Source organism: Mya arenaria, chromosome 14 (genome assembly GCF_026914265.1).
Source record: "Mya arenaria isolate MELC-2E11 chromosome 14, ASM2691426v1".
NCBI lineage: Eukaryota > Metazoa > Mollusca > Bivalvia > Myida > Myidae > Mya > Mya arenaria.
The window spans coordinates 64,239,069-64,259,744 of record NC_069135.1 but is presented as its reverse complement, the minus strand read 5'-3'; the positions used below and the strand labels follow the sequence as shown (position 1 = coordinate 64,259,744).

The 20,676-nt window shown below is 34.5% G+C and overlaps 2 protein-coding genes and 1 long non-coding RNA gene across 4 annotated transcripts; 1 reads left to right on the top strand and 2 right to left on the bottom strand.

The window, feature by feature from the left end:
* Positions 1–184: 184 nt before the first annotated feature.
* LOC128216399 (uncharacterized) lies at positions 185–3,065 on the bottom strand. The gene is made up of 2 exons (XM_052922957.1): positions 2,276–3,065; positions 185–1,038 (listed from the first exon to the last, which is right to left on the bottom strand). Exons 1-2 carry the CDS (start codon positions 3,063–3,065, stop codon positions 185–187), a joined length of 1,644 nt encoding a protein of 547 aa, XP_052778917.1.
* Positions 3,066–3,244: 179 nt separating this feature from the next.
* Positions 3,245–5,105, bottom strand: LOC128216709 (uncharacterized). Its single transcript, XR_008258115.1, has 3 exons — positions 5,029–5,105; positions 4,464–4,531; positions 3,245–3,291 (listed from the first exon to the last, which is right to left on the bottom strand). It is a non-coding gene; the product is annotated as an uncharacterized LOC128216709 (long non-coding RNA).
* A 4,894-nt stretch (positions 5,106–9,999) lies between these two features.
* LOC128218569 (uncharacterized) lies at positions 10,000–17,116 on the top strand. 2 transcript variants are annotated; one of them, XM_052926261.1, is made up of 7 exons: positions 10,000–10,097; positions 11,133–11,874; positions 14,207–14,272; positions 14,768–14,857; positions 15,452–15,496; positions 15,852–15,871; positions 16,413–17,116. In XM_052926261.1, the coding sequence occupies exons 2-7, from the start codon at positions 11,136–11,138 to the stop codon at positions 16,593–16,595; spliced, it is 1,143 nt and encodes a 380-aa protein (XP_052782221.1). In that variant the 5' UTR covers positions 10,000–10,097; positions 11,133–11,135; the 3' UTR covers positions 16,596–17,116. The 2 variants fall into 2 exon arrangements, with proteins under 2 accessions (XP_052782221.1, XP_052782222.1); XM_052926262.1 differs by having other exon boundaries at positions 10,014–10,073.
* Positions 17,117–20,676: the final 3,560 nt, after the last annotated feature.

Here is a 20,676-nt window from a genome sequence, read left to right as displayed (position 1 = left end):
CAAAATAATTTAAAAGTCAAGTTTCCGTCAAATACTCTCACAGTAGTTGAATCGCGCGATATGTGAAATAAAGCATTGCATAAGCATATTGTAAGTAAAATATTATACATTAGAATTATTCTTGAACATTACAATTACTTCACACCTGATACAAATTTCACTCATATTAATTGACTGACATGATTTATACTAAGTTGAATACTTTCACGAAATTCTCCAATTCAGATCTGTCATACTGACTGCAGGTGACAAAAATCATCTTCTTCAGTGAACAGTAAGCCACACTGTATGGACACTCAATCCCCTCTTCCTTCCCCTGCAGTTGGGTTATCTCGCCGGTGAGCTTGTCCAGTAACAGGATGTTGTCACTGCCCCATCCACAAACGAGCAGCTGGTTGTCCCCCATAGCTGCCAGACCAGATGGGTTTTTCAGTACCGGATCTTTGTAGGTCTGGAGCACCTCTAGTGAGATGCTCAGCTTGGTTATGGTGTTGGTGCCCCAGTCTGTGACATATATGACGGGAGAATTCTGACTCTCTCTGGTCACTGTCAGATACCTGGGTTGCTGAAACAAAGGTTTTCCACTGCTGTCTTTGTCCACACTCTTCTTCACCTTTCCCTTCATGTCCATCAACTCAACCTTACCGTAAAAAGACACTATCAAGTTGTCATCACAAAAATCTATTCCATAACATAGTCCATCTAGTTTAACGACATCCTGTAGTGTGACATTTTCCTGAGTTGATACGAACTGTATCTTCTTCAAACCAGGCAGAGTGACGGCTCCCCTGTCTCCGGGCAGGAGACACAGGTCCCACGGCTCACTTGGCAGTTTAACCTGGGACACCAGCTTGTTATTCATGGTGTCCACCAGCTTCAATGAGCAATTAGTGTGATCTACCAGTACGAGCCTGTCCCCGGTCAGGAGGGTCACATTGGTTAGCCCGCAGTGAAGGGTATCACCTGATGTCTTCACTGAAATGTCAGGCTGCCTGCTGAACTTGGCCTGGCTTAGGTCTGCTCTGCTGCTGAAGTTGGCTGAAAGTAAACATTACAATAAATAACACAAATAAAAAAATTGTTTTGTTTCATCACATTTTAAAATGAATAATAATAATAATAATAATAATGATAATAATAATAATAATAATAATAATAATAATAATAATAATAATAATAATAATAATACTAATAATAATAATAATGCTGGGAGGGCAGCATCAAAGTCACCTTATGTATCGAATAATCTTAGTTAGGCTTGACATAAAGAGACCAAACTTGGTATTATTACATCGTTATTGTATTCTAAGTCAAAGCGGCGTAGTCGAGCGCGCTGTCTTACGACGGCTCTTATTGATAAATACATTTGCTTTTTATTGCTTCATATTGACCCTAATCAGTTTATACCATCACTGCTACAGCAATGAAGATTCATATTTTTTGTTAAACCTTTTTTAAAAAGTAAAAAAACACATAATGAAAGTTCATATGTATAAAAGTTGACTGATTCAAACATATTTTATTGCCTTTTTTCTTTCAACATAATCGGTATTTACAACAATAATATAGAGTATACAAAAAGCAAATGGTTTGGACACAAGTTCTAACAACATAAGAAACGTCTTCTCCTGTATAAAAGTTAATAGTCCACAGAACTCATTCCAAAAACAATTTTACACTGCACAAAGTGAATGTTTATAGACCATTGCGCTATTGTAAGAAGGTTTCGTTGAAATGAATTGTTGGATGAATCGTTAAAAAGAGTGCTAACTATTTCCCAAAATAATGTAATGTTATAGATATTTTTCAGTAAAATTATCAAATAGATACCTTATATATCATATGTCCTCGACTGACCAGTGTGCTTTAAGATGTTTTTTAATTACATTGTATTCAATGAAAACTCGTTATGCGAAAATTGACGCATACTTTTATTATTATTTTTAAAATAGATAGGCAACTATTTATAATTTCGCCTGGAAATATGACGGTTGTATATTAAGTAAAATATTTATACCGTATTGTTATACCTAAACAAGTATATATCATTCGAAATTATATGGCTTAAGTTTATTTGAATCTTAATTTATATAAGAAATATCATTTGTCGAAGTATTTCATTCTGCCATTTTTGTAAAGCACTTGGTGAACTTTACAACATAGTTTTTAACGTAACGTTAACGTGCTTGGTTAACTTGAGCGACGTAAAAAAACAACAGACTTATAAACTGCATTACTAAGGAAATGTCAAATTAGTAAGTGTTTGTACGCAAACCTTTTTGTAACACAGCTTTAATCTGTTTTTGGTGTTGTTGCATCGTATCCTGTTGCCGTTGTTCCTGCTTCGTTTGCTGTTGTCGGTGTTGTTGCCCTAACGCCGACGAAGATTCGCCCTCTTCCAACCGTCCTATTGCATTTTCAGCAGCTTTTATCTGCTCAATTACGGGGTCCCTGTGAAACTTGTATCGGGGAACTTTACTCCTCCTGCTCACCTCTCCCAGGGCTGCCTGGAGACTTGCCAGTTCTTTTATAGCTCGCTTTCCTACTATTAATATCTGGTTGCTGTTGTCGTTCTGTGCTTGTAGCTCTGACTTTAGTTTCTCAATGGATGATTTCATGTTTGTGCATTTTGATATCAGTTCATTTAGCAGTGTCTTGGATGTTCGTTTCTTCTGATCAATTTCTGCAAAGAGTTCATTTTCCCTTTTATCCAGGTACTGGTTAATTTCAGTCCTGAATTTGTGAAGTTCATTTATATTGGTAAGGCTTTCTTCATCAACTGATTTCATGATCGCCTGCATGTCGTGTGACAGTTTGCCAATGTCAGTGGCCGTCTGGACAAGTCCTGTTTTCAGGCTGTTGTATTCTGCACCCTCCTTGTACCGCTTTGAGACTTGAGAAACCCTTTCAATATTACATAATCGATGAGCTTTCTCAGCCAAGCAGTCTCCACACAGAATTGCCTCATGATTAAGACAGTAATATTTTATGAAATCTTGAGCATGACGATGACACGTTTCATTAAATTTTTCATCTTCACTCTCTTCGCGGAATGAGGAAGGCATACTGTCCTTGTCCTGGAGGGCGTGAGTTTTGGTTATTTTCTGGTTCCGGTGTACTCGTGCACAGGTGGAACAAAGAAACTCCTTACAGACGGGACAAAAGGCCTCGGGGACGATTTTCTTGCCGTCCTCCGCGCATGGCTGGCAGTAGGTGAGGTCAGGCGCCGATCCAGATGTCACTTGTGCCTTTCGTCCGGGAACTGCATCCATCCTTCCGAGTGCCTTAAATCTTTATAATACAAGAACCATGAAGTTGTTAATACGGAAAAGAAATTGATTCCATAACTTTCACTTCTCTGTCTGGCTCTCTAGCTCTCTCTCTCTCTCTTTTTCTCTCCCCATCCCCTCTCCGTCCCTCTCCCCTCTTTTTTCTTTCTTTCTCCCTTGCTCTCTCCCTCTGTCTTTCTCTCTTCCCCCCTCTCTGTCTCTCTCCCATCTCTTATTATTTCGCTTCCCATCATATTTCATCCTAACTATCTCTCCAACTGTTTTCCTCTCTGAACCCCCCCCCCCTCTCTCTTTATTCCGTCTCTCTCTTTCTATTTATCTCTCTGTGTCCCTTTGTCTCTCTCCCTATTCCCTCTCTCTTTCTCCCTTTCTCCTCTCTCACTCTCTCTCTCTCTTCCTCTATCTATCCCCATCACCTCTCCGTCCCTCTCCCCTCTTTTTTCTCTCTCTCCCTGTCTTTTTCTCCCCCCCCCCCTTTCTCTCCCTCTGCCATTTCATATCTTTCTTTCTCGCTCTCCATCCATTTTCATCCTATATCTATCTCCATCCGTTTCTCTCTCTGAACCACCCCCCTCCCCTATTTTACCCCTCTCTCTCTTTCAATTTATCTTTATGTGTCCCTCTCTCTATTCTCTCTCTCTCTCTCTCTCTCTCTCTCTCTCACTATTTTCAATTGTTATGCTTTATTATGTTCAACTTTTTTTGACTTACTTGACTTTCAGTGGAAGCCTTTATAAAGGAATTTTTAGTTTATAGGTACGTGGCCACAATTTCCCAAATAGGGCTAAAATATCGCGAATAGTTTTCATACGTTTACGGTTTGATAGCTGCGTGGTCGATCTGTATTGATTTAAGTTTGGAATGTAAAAGGTCAAAGTCAAATATCCTTTTGTAAGAATAAACAAATATTGGTTGGACTGTTGGGTGGTCGTATGATACGGTAGGCCATAAATAGTTCTCCTCATTCACGGTATTACAACGTATTTACAGTATATGTTTTTTTGTAAAACAACGTTTGAAAAAATAAACTTGAAAGTTAATTTAACCGGGAAATCCAGTCACCGTTTTGTATTATTCTGACAAATACGATTAATTTGAATTCAATATTTCAAGAAATAACTGAACAAATTGTAGAGTATATATCTTCTTTACAATTTGGTGAAAACTGTTTACTGTTTTGTCCAATTCCCGTTTTTCGACAGATTTTGTTCGGTGTGGACAGGCTGCCAAATCAATTTTGTCTGAAAGACAGAACACAGGTCATTAATAGACCAAAAATTGTACGTTTACGGATTTTTTTTTTTCGATTTTTGATATGGCAAATGTAAGGGACTGGAAGAATCCCGTATAACACGTCTAATACTTTAGACTAGAAAGTACCTAAACAATCAAAGCGACCAGCTTTGAAAACACAAACTACAATATTTCTATTTAAAAATGAAGATGGCCAAAATGTTTTAGGGCGGTCCAATACCCCAAATAGTTGTGACCCTTTTAATTCGTTTCTGGTGAAGCCGGGCTGCACATTCTTATTTTTGACCCCAAAATCAGGTCCATATAAATATATGTCAATAGTCTTTATAAGATATTTATGATGGCCACATATAAACATAACAATGCCCACTGCCATGATATAAAAGTATTTCGGAACGCCAATTATTGTGGCTATCCCAAATGTGCACTCAATAACTTTAAATCCTGGCACCGCCCCGCAGAAAAAATACTGTTTTAAACTTACTTTTGTTGACTGTTGAAAGCCAGTCCGTTCCCATAGTTAATCGAATATCTTAAGTACACAACTTATTCCTTTCAAATGTGGTTGTCGCCTATGTTTTTAATATTCGCTGTTTGGAGAGATAAGGGCCAACGTATTTCGTGTGAGTTCAAAAACTAAAGTAGCAACTTTCTTGATAAGAAATAAGGGAGGTTATCATTGGTAGTGCTAAAACCCGGTATCTGGTATCCGGTTATGTTGATACCGGGCTGAGTGATCAATAGTTTTAGCATGGAATTATAACTATTCTGGTTTCCCAAAGCTAATCCTCCGATTTAAACAAAATTATGCCGTTTTAATATACACACGTTACTTCGGAAATAATAGAGTCATTGGTCTGTTATATGAATTTCAATATGAGCTCAAAATTCACCTTTATTTTCAATGTCAATATTATTTTTATACTCTACATTGTATGCATTTCTTAACAATCCTTCTTTGTGTATTGGTTGTGTACGGGGTTCTACCAACACATTAGTATAACGGAAGTCTATAATGAAGAATTATTGTTTGGTATATGTTACGAAATTTTCCCGTTTATCTGATGCCATTAAAGTTAATTACATTTATGTGGATTTACTAATGACCAGTATGATTTACAATTTATAATTTCTTTAATTTCATAAAAAAAATAGAGTTATACTTTGCCATTGAATTTTAAATTCAGAGTTAAGCTTCAGCCGGCTATTAATAACTGTTCATACAAAACTTGTTCAAGCACCTAATTTAGTTCGTAAATTATTCACTGGAAAATGTGCTTATTTTGGAAATAGAATATGAGATAGAATACTTTAAATAGGTTGTTTTGAATAATTTATGTCATTAAAATATAATATAGTAACTTACCTACGGGCTTGTTATAAAATTGTTTAGCTTTGTCTTCTAATTGATTTAATAACCAAATTGAACTGTGCTATGTATATTAATATTCATATTTTACAAACTATTCTTGGGTCGACGTACAGCGGAAGTCTATCCTGAAGACTGATTGGCTGAAGGCCGCTTCATACCTAAAGACGTTAAAAGTAGCTCCCTTGCCTGACGCTCGGCATTTAAATGGTAGTGCTAAATTGTAAAATGGTGTATTCAACCCAGGAATGTTGTATCCCGTGTATCGGTGCTTTACATCGAACACGTTAAATAAACCAAAGGGTCTCTTTGCAAAGAGCTAGGGTATCGCAACCCGGATCTCTTGTATCTCACTCTGTTTCGTTAAGTCTTCCAGTGTCTGGATTTGACTGTGAATTGCTATCACTTTTATCTCATGTCACTTATGGCAATAAAACACAATTTAAGTCGTGATTGCGCCACGGCGGGGACAAGCCATAATGCAGCCTATAGGCACGGGCAGACCTTGATAAACTCAAATAAACTAACAAAAAACATACTTGGACCTGTTTTTTATATCTTTTTAAAAACCGAATGAATCATTTTCTTGAAAGTATCTGTCCTCAGACGATTTCTTCACTTTATTTATTTCCGACGTCAGCTTTGTTGAGTCAGTGCGTGGATTCCCCAAGGACCATTCACGTTTTTTTTACAGTTGGTTCTCTATTTAAAACTATTGATTGTTCCTGAGATTTGAATTTTCTCTGTTGATCAAGTTTATAGAGTTAGAAATCATTTACTTGTCTTAAGAGGTTTTATTTTTATTTTATGATACTCAACTGTTGATTGTGAGACTCGGCGAAATTATTTGAAGCTGACAAAGGCACTTATAGTTTCCTATTAATACAGTATTTTTGCCATTCAAATGACTTGAATTATGAATTAATTGTATTGAAAATGAACACATCTCAGTCGATATTTACTAACAACCTTTGCCCTTTGTCGAACCTGGGAATTCATGTAACCGCCCGTGCGGCTACCACCACTCGTTAAATAAGACGGTTCGGTTACAGTTACAGTTGCACAGAGGGTATACCAATGCCTGTTCTAATTGGTTTTACTGTTTTAATATCAGGTCATATAAGGAAAAGGGTCATGACAACATCTGTACAGTTTGAGGATGTGAGGATCATATCAATCCCTGAACAATTGATGTCGATGGTGCGGGGCGTATAGTCTAAAATAAAAGACGTGTTATACGCAATTCTTTCAATCCCTAACGTACGTAAAGGATTTTCCATATAAAAAATTGTAATAAATTTGTAAACGTACAATTATTAGACTTCGGAGGTGAATCAGCGCTAAAAGGCCTAGTTGAAGCCTTCTATAAGTCCCCCTCCCTCCATAAAAAGAAAAAGAAAAAAAATCTGTGTAAAATACACAACTTCTGATTATTGATCTGAATCCTATTGCCTTGTGCCCTCTTACCCCTAATGCGATCTGAGTATCCTGCTGTGCAGTTTTGGATGTTTTATTATAAAAATCACACAAATGGACCCTTAATGGCCCTGAGCCAATACACAAATGCACAGGAAATTGGCCCCTACTGTGACACCAGTGCAATTAGCAGGAGATGCACAGCAGAGGATTATCTTGCCAAACATATTACAGTGAGGGTATGCCAACATGTGTTTAGAGCAATATCTGGGATACTTGTTAATTGTCAAAGTTGATTAATTATTCGACGTGTTTTTGTACTGAGCGGGCACGTTACAGATATTAAAAAATACCGTAAATACGAAATGTACGTATGATTAATATCTCGAAAACACCCCTTATAATGACAAGTGAACACATCTTTTTATGATAAATGTACAGTAACTTACTCGTAGTATTGAACGATATGTTTACGGATGAATGCCCGTTTTCTTTGAGCGTTTTCGTTTCGTGTAGACTTAATTCTGCCGAATATGTTTTTCGTTCTGCAAAGCGAAACAGGGGGAGTAGACCCGTCACGTGAATAAACAGACATTTAAAACGAAACTATAAACTTCCTGTCAAAGGGAACTTACTGTGTAAGGCAACATATGTTCTTGTTTTTTCGTTGTTTGCCCTTGACGGTGTTTGTGCAATTATTTCTATGATTACAGATGTGGAACCCACTTAGAATGATAATATATTCTTTAAAACAATAGTCAGATGACATTAATTAAAATCCTAATGATTTTAATGGGTGGAGTGAGCGCAGCAAAGGGGACCTTCCTAATCATTAAGCTATTAGATCTGACTTCGAATACAACATCTTTTGCTGATATATTAGTGTCAAAACAAAATCTGACGCAAAGATTGTTTTTTGGATAAATGGCAATGGTTGGACCTTCATTCATCCTCGAAAGTTAAAATGCTTATAGTGACCATTTTATTCAAAATCAACGCATGCACTAGTATTAAAAACAAACATTTTGAGTGATAAAACTTTACCTACTTTCTGAATAATGCATTTATGGAAAATATTATTTACTGAAAACCAGATTGTAATTGTGTATTTAACAGATGACAACGCAAAAATATTAAATGATTGGTGAATGCTAAAAGATTAACTGTGATCGACTTTGGTCTCAAAAGGTAGAAATAACGTGTTATCTGCACCTTAATTTCAAATTCAAGTCGGTATCCTTCATAAGAACAGTTGTTTTCGACATTTATTCATTCGTTTTAGTATATTAAAACAATTGTATTAATTTTGATTAATAGTGACACTGTAATGTAACATTAGGGCTCGTAACGTCATTGCTGATGCAGAAAATATGGGGCGTAGTGTCACTGATGGTGTAGCATTAGGGCTCATAATGTCTTTGCTGATGCAGGAATAATGGGGCGTAATGTCACTGATGAAGCAGCATTTAGGGCTCGTAGTCATTGCTGATGCAGGAATTATTGGGCGTAATGTCACTGATGCTGCAGCATTAAGGGCTCGTAACGTCATTGCTGATGCAGGAATTATGGGGCGTAATGTCAATGATGTTGCAGCATTAAGGGCTCGTAATGTATTTGCTGATGTAGGAATTATGGGGCGTAATGTCAGTGATGATGCAGCATTAAGGGCTCGTAATGTATTTGCTGATGCAGAAATTATGGGACGTAATGTCACTGATGATGTAGAATTAAGGGCTCGTAACGTCATTGCTGAAGCAGGAATTATGGGGCGTAATGTCACTGATGATGCAGCATTAAGGGCTCGTAACGTCTTTGCTGATGCAGGAAATTATTGGACGTAATGTCACTGATGATGCAGCATTAAGGGCTCTTAACGTCTTTGCTGGCACAAGTGTTGCTTCAACACCATGACAATACACAAGTGATGCTCCAACACCTAGCCAATACACAGTTAATTTTCCAAGACCAAGGCAATACCCAAGTTATGCTCAAACATCAGGGTATTACAAAAAGGATGCTCCAAGACCAGGGCAATACACAAGTGATGTTCAAATACCCAGGAACTGCAAAGGTGATGCTCGAACACCATGGTTATTCGGTATAGATGCTCAAACACACTGGTGATGATCCAACATCAAGACAATATACAAGGCATATTCCAGATCAAAAACACATGATGCTCCGACATAAGGGCAATACACAGCTGTTACAGTCCTTAGGATTAACAAACTATACATGCCTTTAACCAGGTGCTAAATATACATACAAGTCGCGTATAACAGAACTTAGCTGAAGTTTAAAGACTTGCGATCGAAATAATTTTATGATAGTTAAGATAATTTTTTCTTATTTCGTACAATAAATATCAAATAACATTTGTTTTGCTATATCTTTTGTAAGTGGCTAAAGCTTGATATGATTTAGTTTTTCAAAATATGCCTATACATTAAATGAATGACATGCAACCACAATGTGGGATTCGTTATTATAATTTGTATGAAAAGCTTATTAAAACACCGCAAACAAAGTAAATGCATTTAAATATTCAGTTTAAAACTTAAACAGGTTATTGATTTACCACTTTTATAATGTGTTTGATTAAACCGCCGTCACAGAGTAGATGTGATTTATATATTGCTACCCATAGTAGATTATCGATAAAGTTGAAGTTGAGGTTTAAAGCCGTCCTTCTGAACTTTACCAATTTCAATTGAATTCGGAATGATAATTGACAAAGTGTGCAGGTAATAAGGATTTCCGATATAAACGTATGTTGAATTTTGTTTTGTATTTTGTTTATGTTGTAATGTTTAAATGTTATAAGTATTAATTTTCCAAAATAAATAAACCTATAGTGTCGCAAGCGTTTCGCACGTTTAATTGGTGAATGCATACTTTTAACTTTTTAACGGCAGCATAGGGTTTGAGATTTTATTTTGTCGAGTGATAGTATAATTATACTGATTCAACTTTTTTAAATCAACAATGACAGACTGTCTATTCACAAAAATAATTGTTACGGCAGATGTGAACAGTTTTGTCATTTCATTATACAACATAACACCATTTTTGTACAATTATTAAAGTGTCTAAAACTAGAAGATGCAGATTCATTCTTCCAAAATGACATGTGAATAAAGTGGGAGTAATTGGAAAGCTAATAACTAACTCCGTGGCAATTTTCAATCTATAATTCTCCCCCCCCCCTCCCCCTAGCTTTGACCTTACGACTGATCCGATCAACAAGTGATCGATGGCATAGAGGGTTGATTTTTCCCTTGGCCATGACTTAATAACTAGTTCTCAGAAGTAAGAATGGCTTAATTTTGTCATACCCACGACTTGGTAATCTCTAAGTCGCGGCCATGACGTACCATGTTGTGGGAACGAGTTAGTAAATCGTTGAATTATGACACGAGATTACTAAATCGTAGGAACTAGGTAGAAAGCCGTGGCCATGTCGCACTAAGTCGTGGAAACGAGATAAATATATATTTCACAAATGTCACATCTATGCCATCGAAGTTTGATGTGAAAATGGAGGAATGTCCTTTATATCGTTGCCTTTTAGTTGCAATAATGACCTATAAAGCACTCAAATTGATTTGTCCTGTGGATAATGTAAATGATGTCTGTCATTTTTACATTTCATTTGAAAAACTTCTATAGCATTTATATTAACAAAATATGCTAATTGTAACATCTGAAGTATACGCCAAACTATCGAGGGGATATTTAGTGTTTATGTTATTTGCTCTTTTGACAATTCTTATGACAAACTTCTTTTACGTTTGTATTTACAGAATATGCTTTTTGTAAATTCTGACGTATACGCCCAATTGAGGCCGCGAAATGTTGATCGGAAGGAACGTCATCCTGGTGCACGCGAACGGAATTCTAACAAGCGCCAACGTTTGCAAGACAAACGTAAAATACCACCAGAGAATGCTCCGAGGTCACGGGCAACAGAACCTCAGTTTCACCCAACTTACAGTCATGACTCAGCAGTGAAGGATTTCGGTCGACATGAGACCTGCTCTGAGCAGAACGAACAACAGAAAGTGACGTCATATTATCAGGAACTCTCAACTATTGAGGCTATCCGAAAAGGTATTGATAAAACCTCACGCGCAAAGTCTGCACCATCAGCTAATATTCCAAACTGGATGCTTACTTTAGACATAAATCTTGATGTTTCTTCAGTTGATATAATTCCACCATATGATGACGGTGTAACGTTAAAATCTCGGGCGTCCGAGACATTTTCCGAGCGCGCCTCTTTAACATTTGTTGAAAATAATTCAGAAGACAATATCGACAACTTAAGTGATTCTAAAAAAGATTATCTAGAGGCAGTTCCAAACGAAAACGAAAACATACACCAAGAAAAGGCTAAAAGTGTTCCAATCCCCAATAACAAAAAAAGAGAAGTTTACGCTGACACCTCAGTTTGGCCAAAACAGAACAAGAGTGCTCGCCCCTTATCAAATACGTTCAGAATAGCGACACCATTTTCCGCTGGGTGGACAAACACGGAAGATACAGGTATATTGTTTTCTTATTAAAATACAGACCCGATGTTAAAACACGTATATCAAGTGCAATATATTCCGTAATTTAAGATTCGGTTGCCGGAATTCACAAGACCTTATACACAGTATACCTTCATGCTACTAAGAGAATTAAACAATATTTACAGAAATTAATAATAAGTTCGTTTTGTACAGAAGCTTGCTTCTATCTCCAAGAAAAATTACACGACAGAAGAGTTATTATTGTGTAAATCATTACTTATGGCAGGCTTGCAGAAGATATGCTAGAACGAGGGAGGTCTCTATCCAGTAATCAGGGTTTTATAAAAGAAATGGCTTAACTGTATATTAGATATGACCCATATCATACACATATATGTATTTTTAACTCAAATACTCTGTAAATCTTGTCCCATAGCAGACACGCTGAGGCTTGTATAAAGTATTTGTCAGACCTGACCCATATTATACGTACGTCAATAAGTACTTGCTCTTATATGTGACCTCGTTCCGGACAGTTCCACCCGACTCGACTATCTATCAAACTTGTTTCAAAGGAGTTTGCTTATCTTTGATCATCAACTTGGTTTGTAAATTCCAAATATTAACACTAAATTTCTAACAACGAATATTCATTATTTATACCAGACATGACTTATATTGAAACCAGACTTATGCTACATATACCCATCATTTCAGAAGTATTTGTTGTAGATTATTACCTTCAAGTATATATGAATACACGATACAGTACAAGTATTAAAAGAAATATGTTGCAGTTTTAATACAAAAAAATGGGAATTTAATTCACTAATGCTCACTATTTTAATAAATTTATTAAATATTTGATTCTGTAGTCTGGAGTTTTTGACACCAAACCCTATTTATATTGTCGACAGACTTTGTGCAACAATATATAAAACTATTTATTATTGTAGGTATATACAATGTTTAACCACAACTAAGAAAGCGCTTGCGCTTTTATCATTTAAGTTGTCAATCTCGTATACAATATATTTCCTTATATTTACAAACTGGGTATTGAAATGGTTGTATTTTTATCAATGTTATCAATTATTCAAACTGAATAAACTGACTTCCATCAAACAGCTTTTCAATATTTATCTTTCATTTTTATTAAAACAAACACTTTTGTGAGCTATCAGCAGCAAACTATTGACGTTTCAAAAGTTTGCCATGTTTGTATTTAGCAAAAGTGTTATCACCAGTTTTTAATTAATTTCGCTCCATTAGAATTATCGTGGCAGCGAACGCCAAAAGTATTACAATATGGCTGACGATAAATACAAAATTATCGACTTGTATTTGAAAAGACTTGGGCCAACAGTTTCTGTTAAAGGGATTTCGATTGAACAAATTGTGGATTAAATTTTAAAATATTTGCTACAGATGTACATGCATGAGTAAAACTTAATTTTATTAATGAAACGTGCTGACATTCTTCAAAGAAAATGCTTATTACGTTTTGATTTTTAAAAAAGGATTACGCAAATGGCTCAATTTGCATTGAATGTTATGAATAGATGAGACTTCTGAAAACGATGTGCATATGTTAATTTTTTTGTTATAAACGTTACAAACTTGTGTGTTTTTATTTTATGTTATTGTGGTTTTTGAACATCATGGATGAATACGATTTGCTGTTCAGTAAGAAATGTTGATAACAATTTTCCTTGGTTTTTAAATTAAAAATAAAAATGGTAATATAATGATCAAAACAATTGTTTTAAAATTGATTTGCTCGTTTTCACTTTCTGTTATGATTAAATTAATTCGTTTACCTTTTTATTCTTGAATGATTCTTATCTTATTAATCATTCAAGTAAGGTAATTCATTTACGTCTTTATTTCTACAATGATTTTCTACTTATATAATTAATATATCAATTTATGTATTCATTAACCTCTTTATTTCTTCATTTACGTTCTTTTTATCTTATGCGAGGACAAACGATAAAAGTCAATGCTGTAGATTAATCAAATCACTCAAAACAAGACAGAAATACATCAACATTTAAAAAAATGTTTTAGCGCAGATACTCATCAATATTAATTATGTAGCAGAAAACATGTGTAATACAACAACAATTAATTCAATGTCGCAAATATGTGTTTAAATATTGAGCTTCATTCAGACGCTTGAAATTATATTTGTCTACAAAATATCATTGAGTTCGTTTACCTTTCTTGGCATGCGCTGTTACCAAGGCGATTAAAGATGGTGCCGATGCAACAGAGTGGAATAATAATATAGGACAAGTCCATTTAATTACATGTTCCTACCAATTTAATACACCTGCTATGATATAGATTAACTTTTTAAGGTCCGCGTCGTTACCAAGGCGATAAGAAGGTGATGTCTATGCAACAAGGTGGAATCAGGAGTACCCGTATGTAGCTATTTTCAGATGATTAACATATTTAAACAAGACAGAGCCTCATTCGTGTACCAAAATCATACCATATTATAACATTATTCTGATTTGATACGGTTTACAATTGAAATATCACGAATTTGCAAATAGAGCCCGGTGAACATAAATGGGAAATTTTGATTCCTGGTTATCCCATATTAATTAGGTATCATTTGAAAAGGCTTAATGTGTAGATGAAGAAAATTTAAATAATGAGCCGATGGACATATTATACAAACGCTGTTAGGCCCCGAAACATTGAAAATTCGCTCAATGTTCTTCCGATTTCTGTTAAAAAATACATCTGCATTAGCTATATATGCAATATATGTTATTGAACGAGAATATCATGTTTCATTACTCCTGTAACAGCTCTAGTTCAGTGTTTCAATTTTAAATTTGAGTTTTGATTATTTTATTGTTTGGGCATTTTTAATGTCATGTAATGTATTGTTTCTTTATTTATTTCAGCTATGCAGCCGAAATCTAAGAAATATATTAACCAGATGTTAACTTTCCACCATATGAAACACCATGAAAAGAAAATAAGGCTGGCAAAACGTAAGCAAACCAATTGTAAAAAAGTGAAAATGCTCAGTGGCGAACATACTGTATTGTAGCAACATAAATAAAATGATAATTACTACTGCCTCTGCAGACGAGCAGAATCAAGAACCATTATATTAAGTTCGTTAACTCAAATCATGATTAATTTATTTGACAACGGCAATTATAATAACAGTTTAGTGTTCGAAATTAGCTTTTGTTCAATTGAATGGCAGTATTTATACAAGAGGAAATTGGGTAAATCAGCAATTAGCCGTTATTGATTTTACTCAGCTAAATCGGAAGATTTAAACAGAGTCATGATAAGTTAAACTAGAATCTTAAACAACAAGTTGGTTAAAGGGTTGTAAAATGTATTTACCGAAATAAATAGGTCAAACTACATAATAATTAACTTTAACTATTACTACAATTTGATCGCTTTTTATATAAGTGAGTTTCTTAATCTATGTTTCAAGTTAAGACAGTATGCATGTGTTCACACTTCGTTTTCATATTGTTTTATAGCAGCATGACAATTTTGAATTTGTAAGATTTGTAAAAGTTTTCATTTGTTATTTGACCATGGCATTTCCATTTTATACACAGCCGCCATTGACAGCAAGATGCCGAACACCTTTAAATATGCATTAGGTAGGTATGTTTTCACTAAGTTCCATGCAATAACAAGTGCAGTTGATTTGCTATGTCAACTTTTGAAATATAACTTAAGGACCCAATAAAACCGGTTTTCAATGAACTGTGTATTAGAAATTGTTTCTAATTTCAAACAGATATAACTCGTACCTATAACCATTATTAGTCTTTTTAAACTGTTACACAAACTTAAAACAAGGCATGAACTTACTTACATTACAAAACTTTCGTATAGCATAAATATACATAAGAACAGATGAACTCTCTTCTAAACAAAATATTGAATACTTCCCTGTTGATCCTCCCCCTAATGCACTTCGGTGCTTTGATTTTCGTGTTGTCTCTTTTTCAGACCGGAAGCGTTTGGTTGATGTAAGTTTAAGTTGAGATTATTAACAGCAAATAAGTTTTTGTTTGATATACAATTCAGTGATTGTTTTTATTACATTCAGTTACCGGTCAATTTCACAAGTAATTGTGAACATTTCATTCGATTCATATTCAAGGCCAAATAAACTACTTGTGTACATGTCATTGATATAAGCTATTATACATTGGCTCTTCAAGAACCTAAAAGACTTGTTTATGATTTATTTTTCGTTCAGAGGATTTAACCAAAATTCTTATCTCATGGAAATTGTGAGGAATTCTGCTTTAAAACTCCATAGAATAAGTGTATTATGCCCTAAAGAAATTAAAATCAAATTATTTTGAGCGTAATTCTACTTTGTTGTTATATCTTTAGCAACGGATTAGCGACTCTTGGAAGTTTTTTTTAAGAATTCCACTAATATTTTACAGCCTTCATATTTTAGCTGGCTTTCAAGAAACTTTGTTAAAAATGAGATAACCATAAAACCAAAATGTAATCAAAACATTTTAAGGCAATTCTACTTTGTTTTTATTTCCTTAGCAACGGATAAGCGACTCTTGGAGCATGTCAAGCAATACTCCTACGCCAATGACTCAGAGGAGATTTCATAACGACAAGAACGTGACGTCATCCGATTCGCAAAATGTGACGACACGAAGAAATGTATCAAATGAAGACACAAGCGAAACAAAACAAACTAAACACGTTGTAAAAAACAGATAGCATTTGTGACTTATAACATTAATTTTTATTAAAAAACTGTAAACCATCGCGACATTAGATTAGAAGTAACGATTTTCTAGAGAATGCTTTTGAACACAACAATATTAAAAACACTATTTTATATTGAGGTGCATACCAACGGGAAATATGAAACAAATATTGCAATGGCATGCGTTATTTTTGCTTCTAGAATAGTATTCAGTATGAAACTAAAGCCTTCTTTATGGTCATACAGGATTGACTTGTTTCACGGTAAAGGTCCGTTATTTATATCCCGCAATCCGATTGTCTATATCATTCTGAGATCCAATTAAGATCAATATTGAATACCACCCCTGAACAGCGTGTTTGATAATTGTTGTTTTTATCTATAGTCCTGCTCCTGTATTTGTCAATTAAGTATTTATGTTCCAGGCGTTGACATTGCTTTTAAAATTTGGAAAGGTTATCAAAATGTGGTTTAATAACTTGATGATACATATTTTGTCTGTACATTATATTCAGAAATATTTATTAAAATCCCATAATAAAATTGTTGGTCTTTGTCACGATAACAAACTTATGATTGCGAAAACCTTGCAAGAAGAATTGACCGATCTTTATCAAACTTGGAACAAACCAGCTATATGGTCCTGTTTGATTGTGAAAAAAAACTTGGAACAAACCAGCAATATTGTCCTGTTTGATTGTGAAAAAACTTGGCTGAAAGGTAACTTTACTAGATCTCTATCTTTCTCCATTTTCTGTGTAGATACCAATGATAATGTCAAGTTTGTAATGTCAAGAGAAGATAACCCTGGTGGGGCTGGAATCTATAACCTCTTAGACGAGAGGTGGACTGCTTAACAACAAGACCATTTTCAGTATATGTAAACTTTTATTTTTGTAACTATACCAAGCTTATTGTTAGCTTTTCATAGTTAGTTTTTTTATTCATTTTATTATTAAGACTAGTTGTAGTTGAAGGTCACCGTCATAGAAGGTCAACTAGGTCATTGAGTTAAATACAAGAAAAATCCCTGTTTCCCTCGACATCTCCGTTTTACCAAACTAGTTATTAATCTTTAGAACGATGTTTTCCTTTGTTATATAAAGGTAAAGTATAAAAGTATAACATTTGATGAAAAAATGTTATGAGGCTAACCCAGAGAAGAGCATGCTTAACATTATTATCCCCATGTTAACCAGTTATTTGTAACAAATTATTGCCATCATTCATAGGCAGAAGTGATTTTATATTGAACTCGAAAGTTAGTCATTTCATTTATAACGCAGGAATTAAGTTGGATTTCTGCTGACATAGTTTCAAATCACAACATTTTTGAATAGTCTTTTTGGTCACAAATCATAATAAAGTTCAAATAATTGGTATAAACTTTACAACTAGGTCACTAGGCAAAAGACTTGAAGCATTACATGTTTGCATTTTCCTCGTGTTTTAAGCCTTATTGCACTCCTCATGATAACCTTTAGAGCAGTTTTTTATGATATATAAAAGGTCACTAAGTCTAAAACAGAGATTTTAAAAAGGTCATTGAACTTCATGTCAAGTCATGTCAAGTCAAAAGTGAAGTAATTTGCCATGTCAGGGCTAGAATAGCATGTCGTTTGTTCATTAATATGATGAAAAGTACATGGAAAACTCATGCCCCATGTGTACCAGCCAGGTATTGTCATCATTCATTGAAGAGAAAATGGGTCATTCAATTCATAACACAGGAATAAGGTTATATAATGCAAACGAGGTTCAGTTTTCCGAATTTCTATCAAACCACTACTAATTAATTTTGAATTTCCTTCATTTTTCACAAGTAAAATTTAAGTTCACATATTTGTATTATATTATAATACTACGTCACTAGGCAAAAGGCTGGAAAAAATACATATTCACATCATCCTCGTGTTTTGACCCTTTCAATGAGTTCCTAACCTTTACTTAGAGAATGTATGTCCTTATTGTATGAAAATAGGTCACTCAACCAAATACAGAGATACTGGGACTTAAATCCTTATTGTATGAAAATAGGTCACTCAATCTAATACAGAGATACTGGGACTTTAATCCTTATTGTATGAAAATAGGTCACTCAACCAAATACAGAGATACTGGGACTTAAATCCTTATTGTATGAAAATAGGTCACTCAACCAAATACAGAGATACTGGGACTTAAATCCTTATTGTATGAAAATAGGTCACTCAATCTAATACAGAGATACTGGGACTAAAATCCTTATTGTATGAAAATAGGTCACTCAACCAAATACAGAGATACTGGGACTAAAATCATTGTTGTATGAAAATAGGTCACTCAATCTAATACAGAGATACTGGGACTTTAATCCTTATTGTATGAAAATAGGTCACTCAATCTAATACAGAGATACTGGGACTTAAATCCTTATTGTATGAAAATAGGTCACTCAATCTAATACAGAGATGCCGGGACTTTAATCCTTATTGTATGAAAATAGGTCACTCAATCTAATACAGATATACTGGGACTAAAATCATTGTTGTATGAAAATAGGTCACTCAATCTAATACAGAGATACTGGGACTTTAATCCTTATTGTATGAAAATAGGTCACTCAATCTAATACAGAGATACTGGGACTTTAATCCTTATTGTATGAAAATAGGTCACTCAATCTAATACAGAGATACTGGGACTTTAATCCTTATTGTATGAAAATAGGTCACTCAATCTAATACAGAGATACTGGGACTAAAATCCTTATTGTATGAAAATAGGTCACTCAATCTAATACAGAGATACTGGGACTTTAATCCTTATTGTATGAAAATAGGTCACTCAATCTAATACAGAGATACTGGGACTTTAAACCTTATTGTATGAAAATAGGTCACTCAATCTAATACAGAGATACTGGGACTAAACCTTATTGTATGAAAATAGGTCACTCAATCTAATACAGAGATACTGGGACTTTAATCCTTATTGTATGAAAATAGGTCACTCAATCTAATACAGAGATACTGGGACTAAAATCCTTATTGTATGAAAATAGGTCACTCAATCTAATACAGAGATATTGGGACTTAAATCCTTATTGTATGAAAATAGGTCACTCAATCTAATACAGAGATACTGGGACTAAAATCCTTATTGTATGAAAATAGGTCACTCAATCTAATACAGAGATACTGGGACTTTAATCCTTATTGTATGAAAATAGGTCACTCAATCTAATACAGAGATACTGGGACTTTAAACCTTATTGTATGAAAATAGGTCACTCAATCTAATACAGAGATACTGGGATTTTAAACCTTATTGTATGAAAATAGGTCACTCAACCAAATACAGAGATACTGGGACTTTAATCCTTATTGTATGAAAATAGGTCACTCAACCAAATACAGAGATACTGGGACTAAAATCATTGTTGTATGAAAATAGGTCACTCAACCAAATACAGAGATACTGGGACTAAAATCCTTATTGTATGAAAATAGGTCACTCAATCTAATACAGAGATACTGGGACTAAAATCATTGTTGTATGAAAATAGGTCACTCAATCTAATACAGAGATACTGGGACTAAAATCCTTATTGTATGAAAATAGGTCACTCAATCTAATACAGAGATACTGGGACTTTAATCCTTATTGTATGAAAATAGGTCACTCAATCTAATACAGAGATACTGGGACTTAAATCCTTATTGTATGAAAATAGGTCACTCAATCTAATACAGAGATGCCGGGACTTTAATCCTTATTGTATGAAAATAGGTCACTCAATCTAATACAGAGATACTGGGACTTTAAACCTTATTGTATGAAAATAGGTCACTCAATCTAATACAGAGATATTGGGACTTTAAACCTTATTGTATGAAAATAGGTCACTCAATCTAATACAGAGATACTGGGACTTTAAACCTTATTGTATGAAAATAGGTCACTCAACCAAATACAGAGATACTGGGACTTTAATCCTTATTGTATGAAAATAGGTCACTCAACCAAATACAGAGATACTGGGACTTTAATCCTTATTGTATGAAAATAGGTCACTCAATCTAATACAGAGATACTGGGATTTTAATCCTT

What these genes read in the sequence shown, in the direction of transcription:
- LOC128216399 (XM_052922957.1), bottom strand. Translation starts at nt 3,065, where the DNA reads ATGCCTTCCTCATTCCGCGAAGAGAGTGAAGATGAAAAATTTAATGAA. An exon ending in TAAAGCTGTGTTACAAAAAG is followed by an intron (nt 1,039 to 2,275) that starts GTTTGCGTACAA and finishes GTTTACTTTCAG; the next exon opens with CCAACTTCAGCAGCAGAGCA.
- LOC128218569 (XM_052926261.1), top strand. Translation starts at nt 11,136, where the DNA reads ATGCTTTTTGTAAATTCTGACGTATACGCCCAATTGAGGCCGCGAAAT. An exon ending in CACCTTTAAATATGCATTAG is followed by an intron (nt 15,497 to 15,851) that starts GTAGGTATGTTT and finishes TCTCTTTTTCAG; the next exon opens with ACCGGAAGCGTTTGGTTGAT. An exon ending in ACCGGAAGCGTTTGGTTGAT is followed by an intron (nt 15,872 to 16,412) that starts GTAAGTTTAAGT and finishes TTATTTCCTTAG; the next exon opens with CAACGGATAAGCGACTCTTG.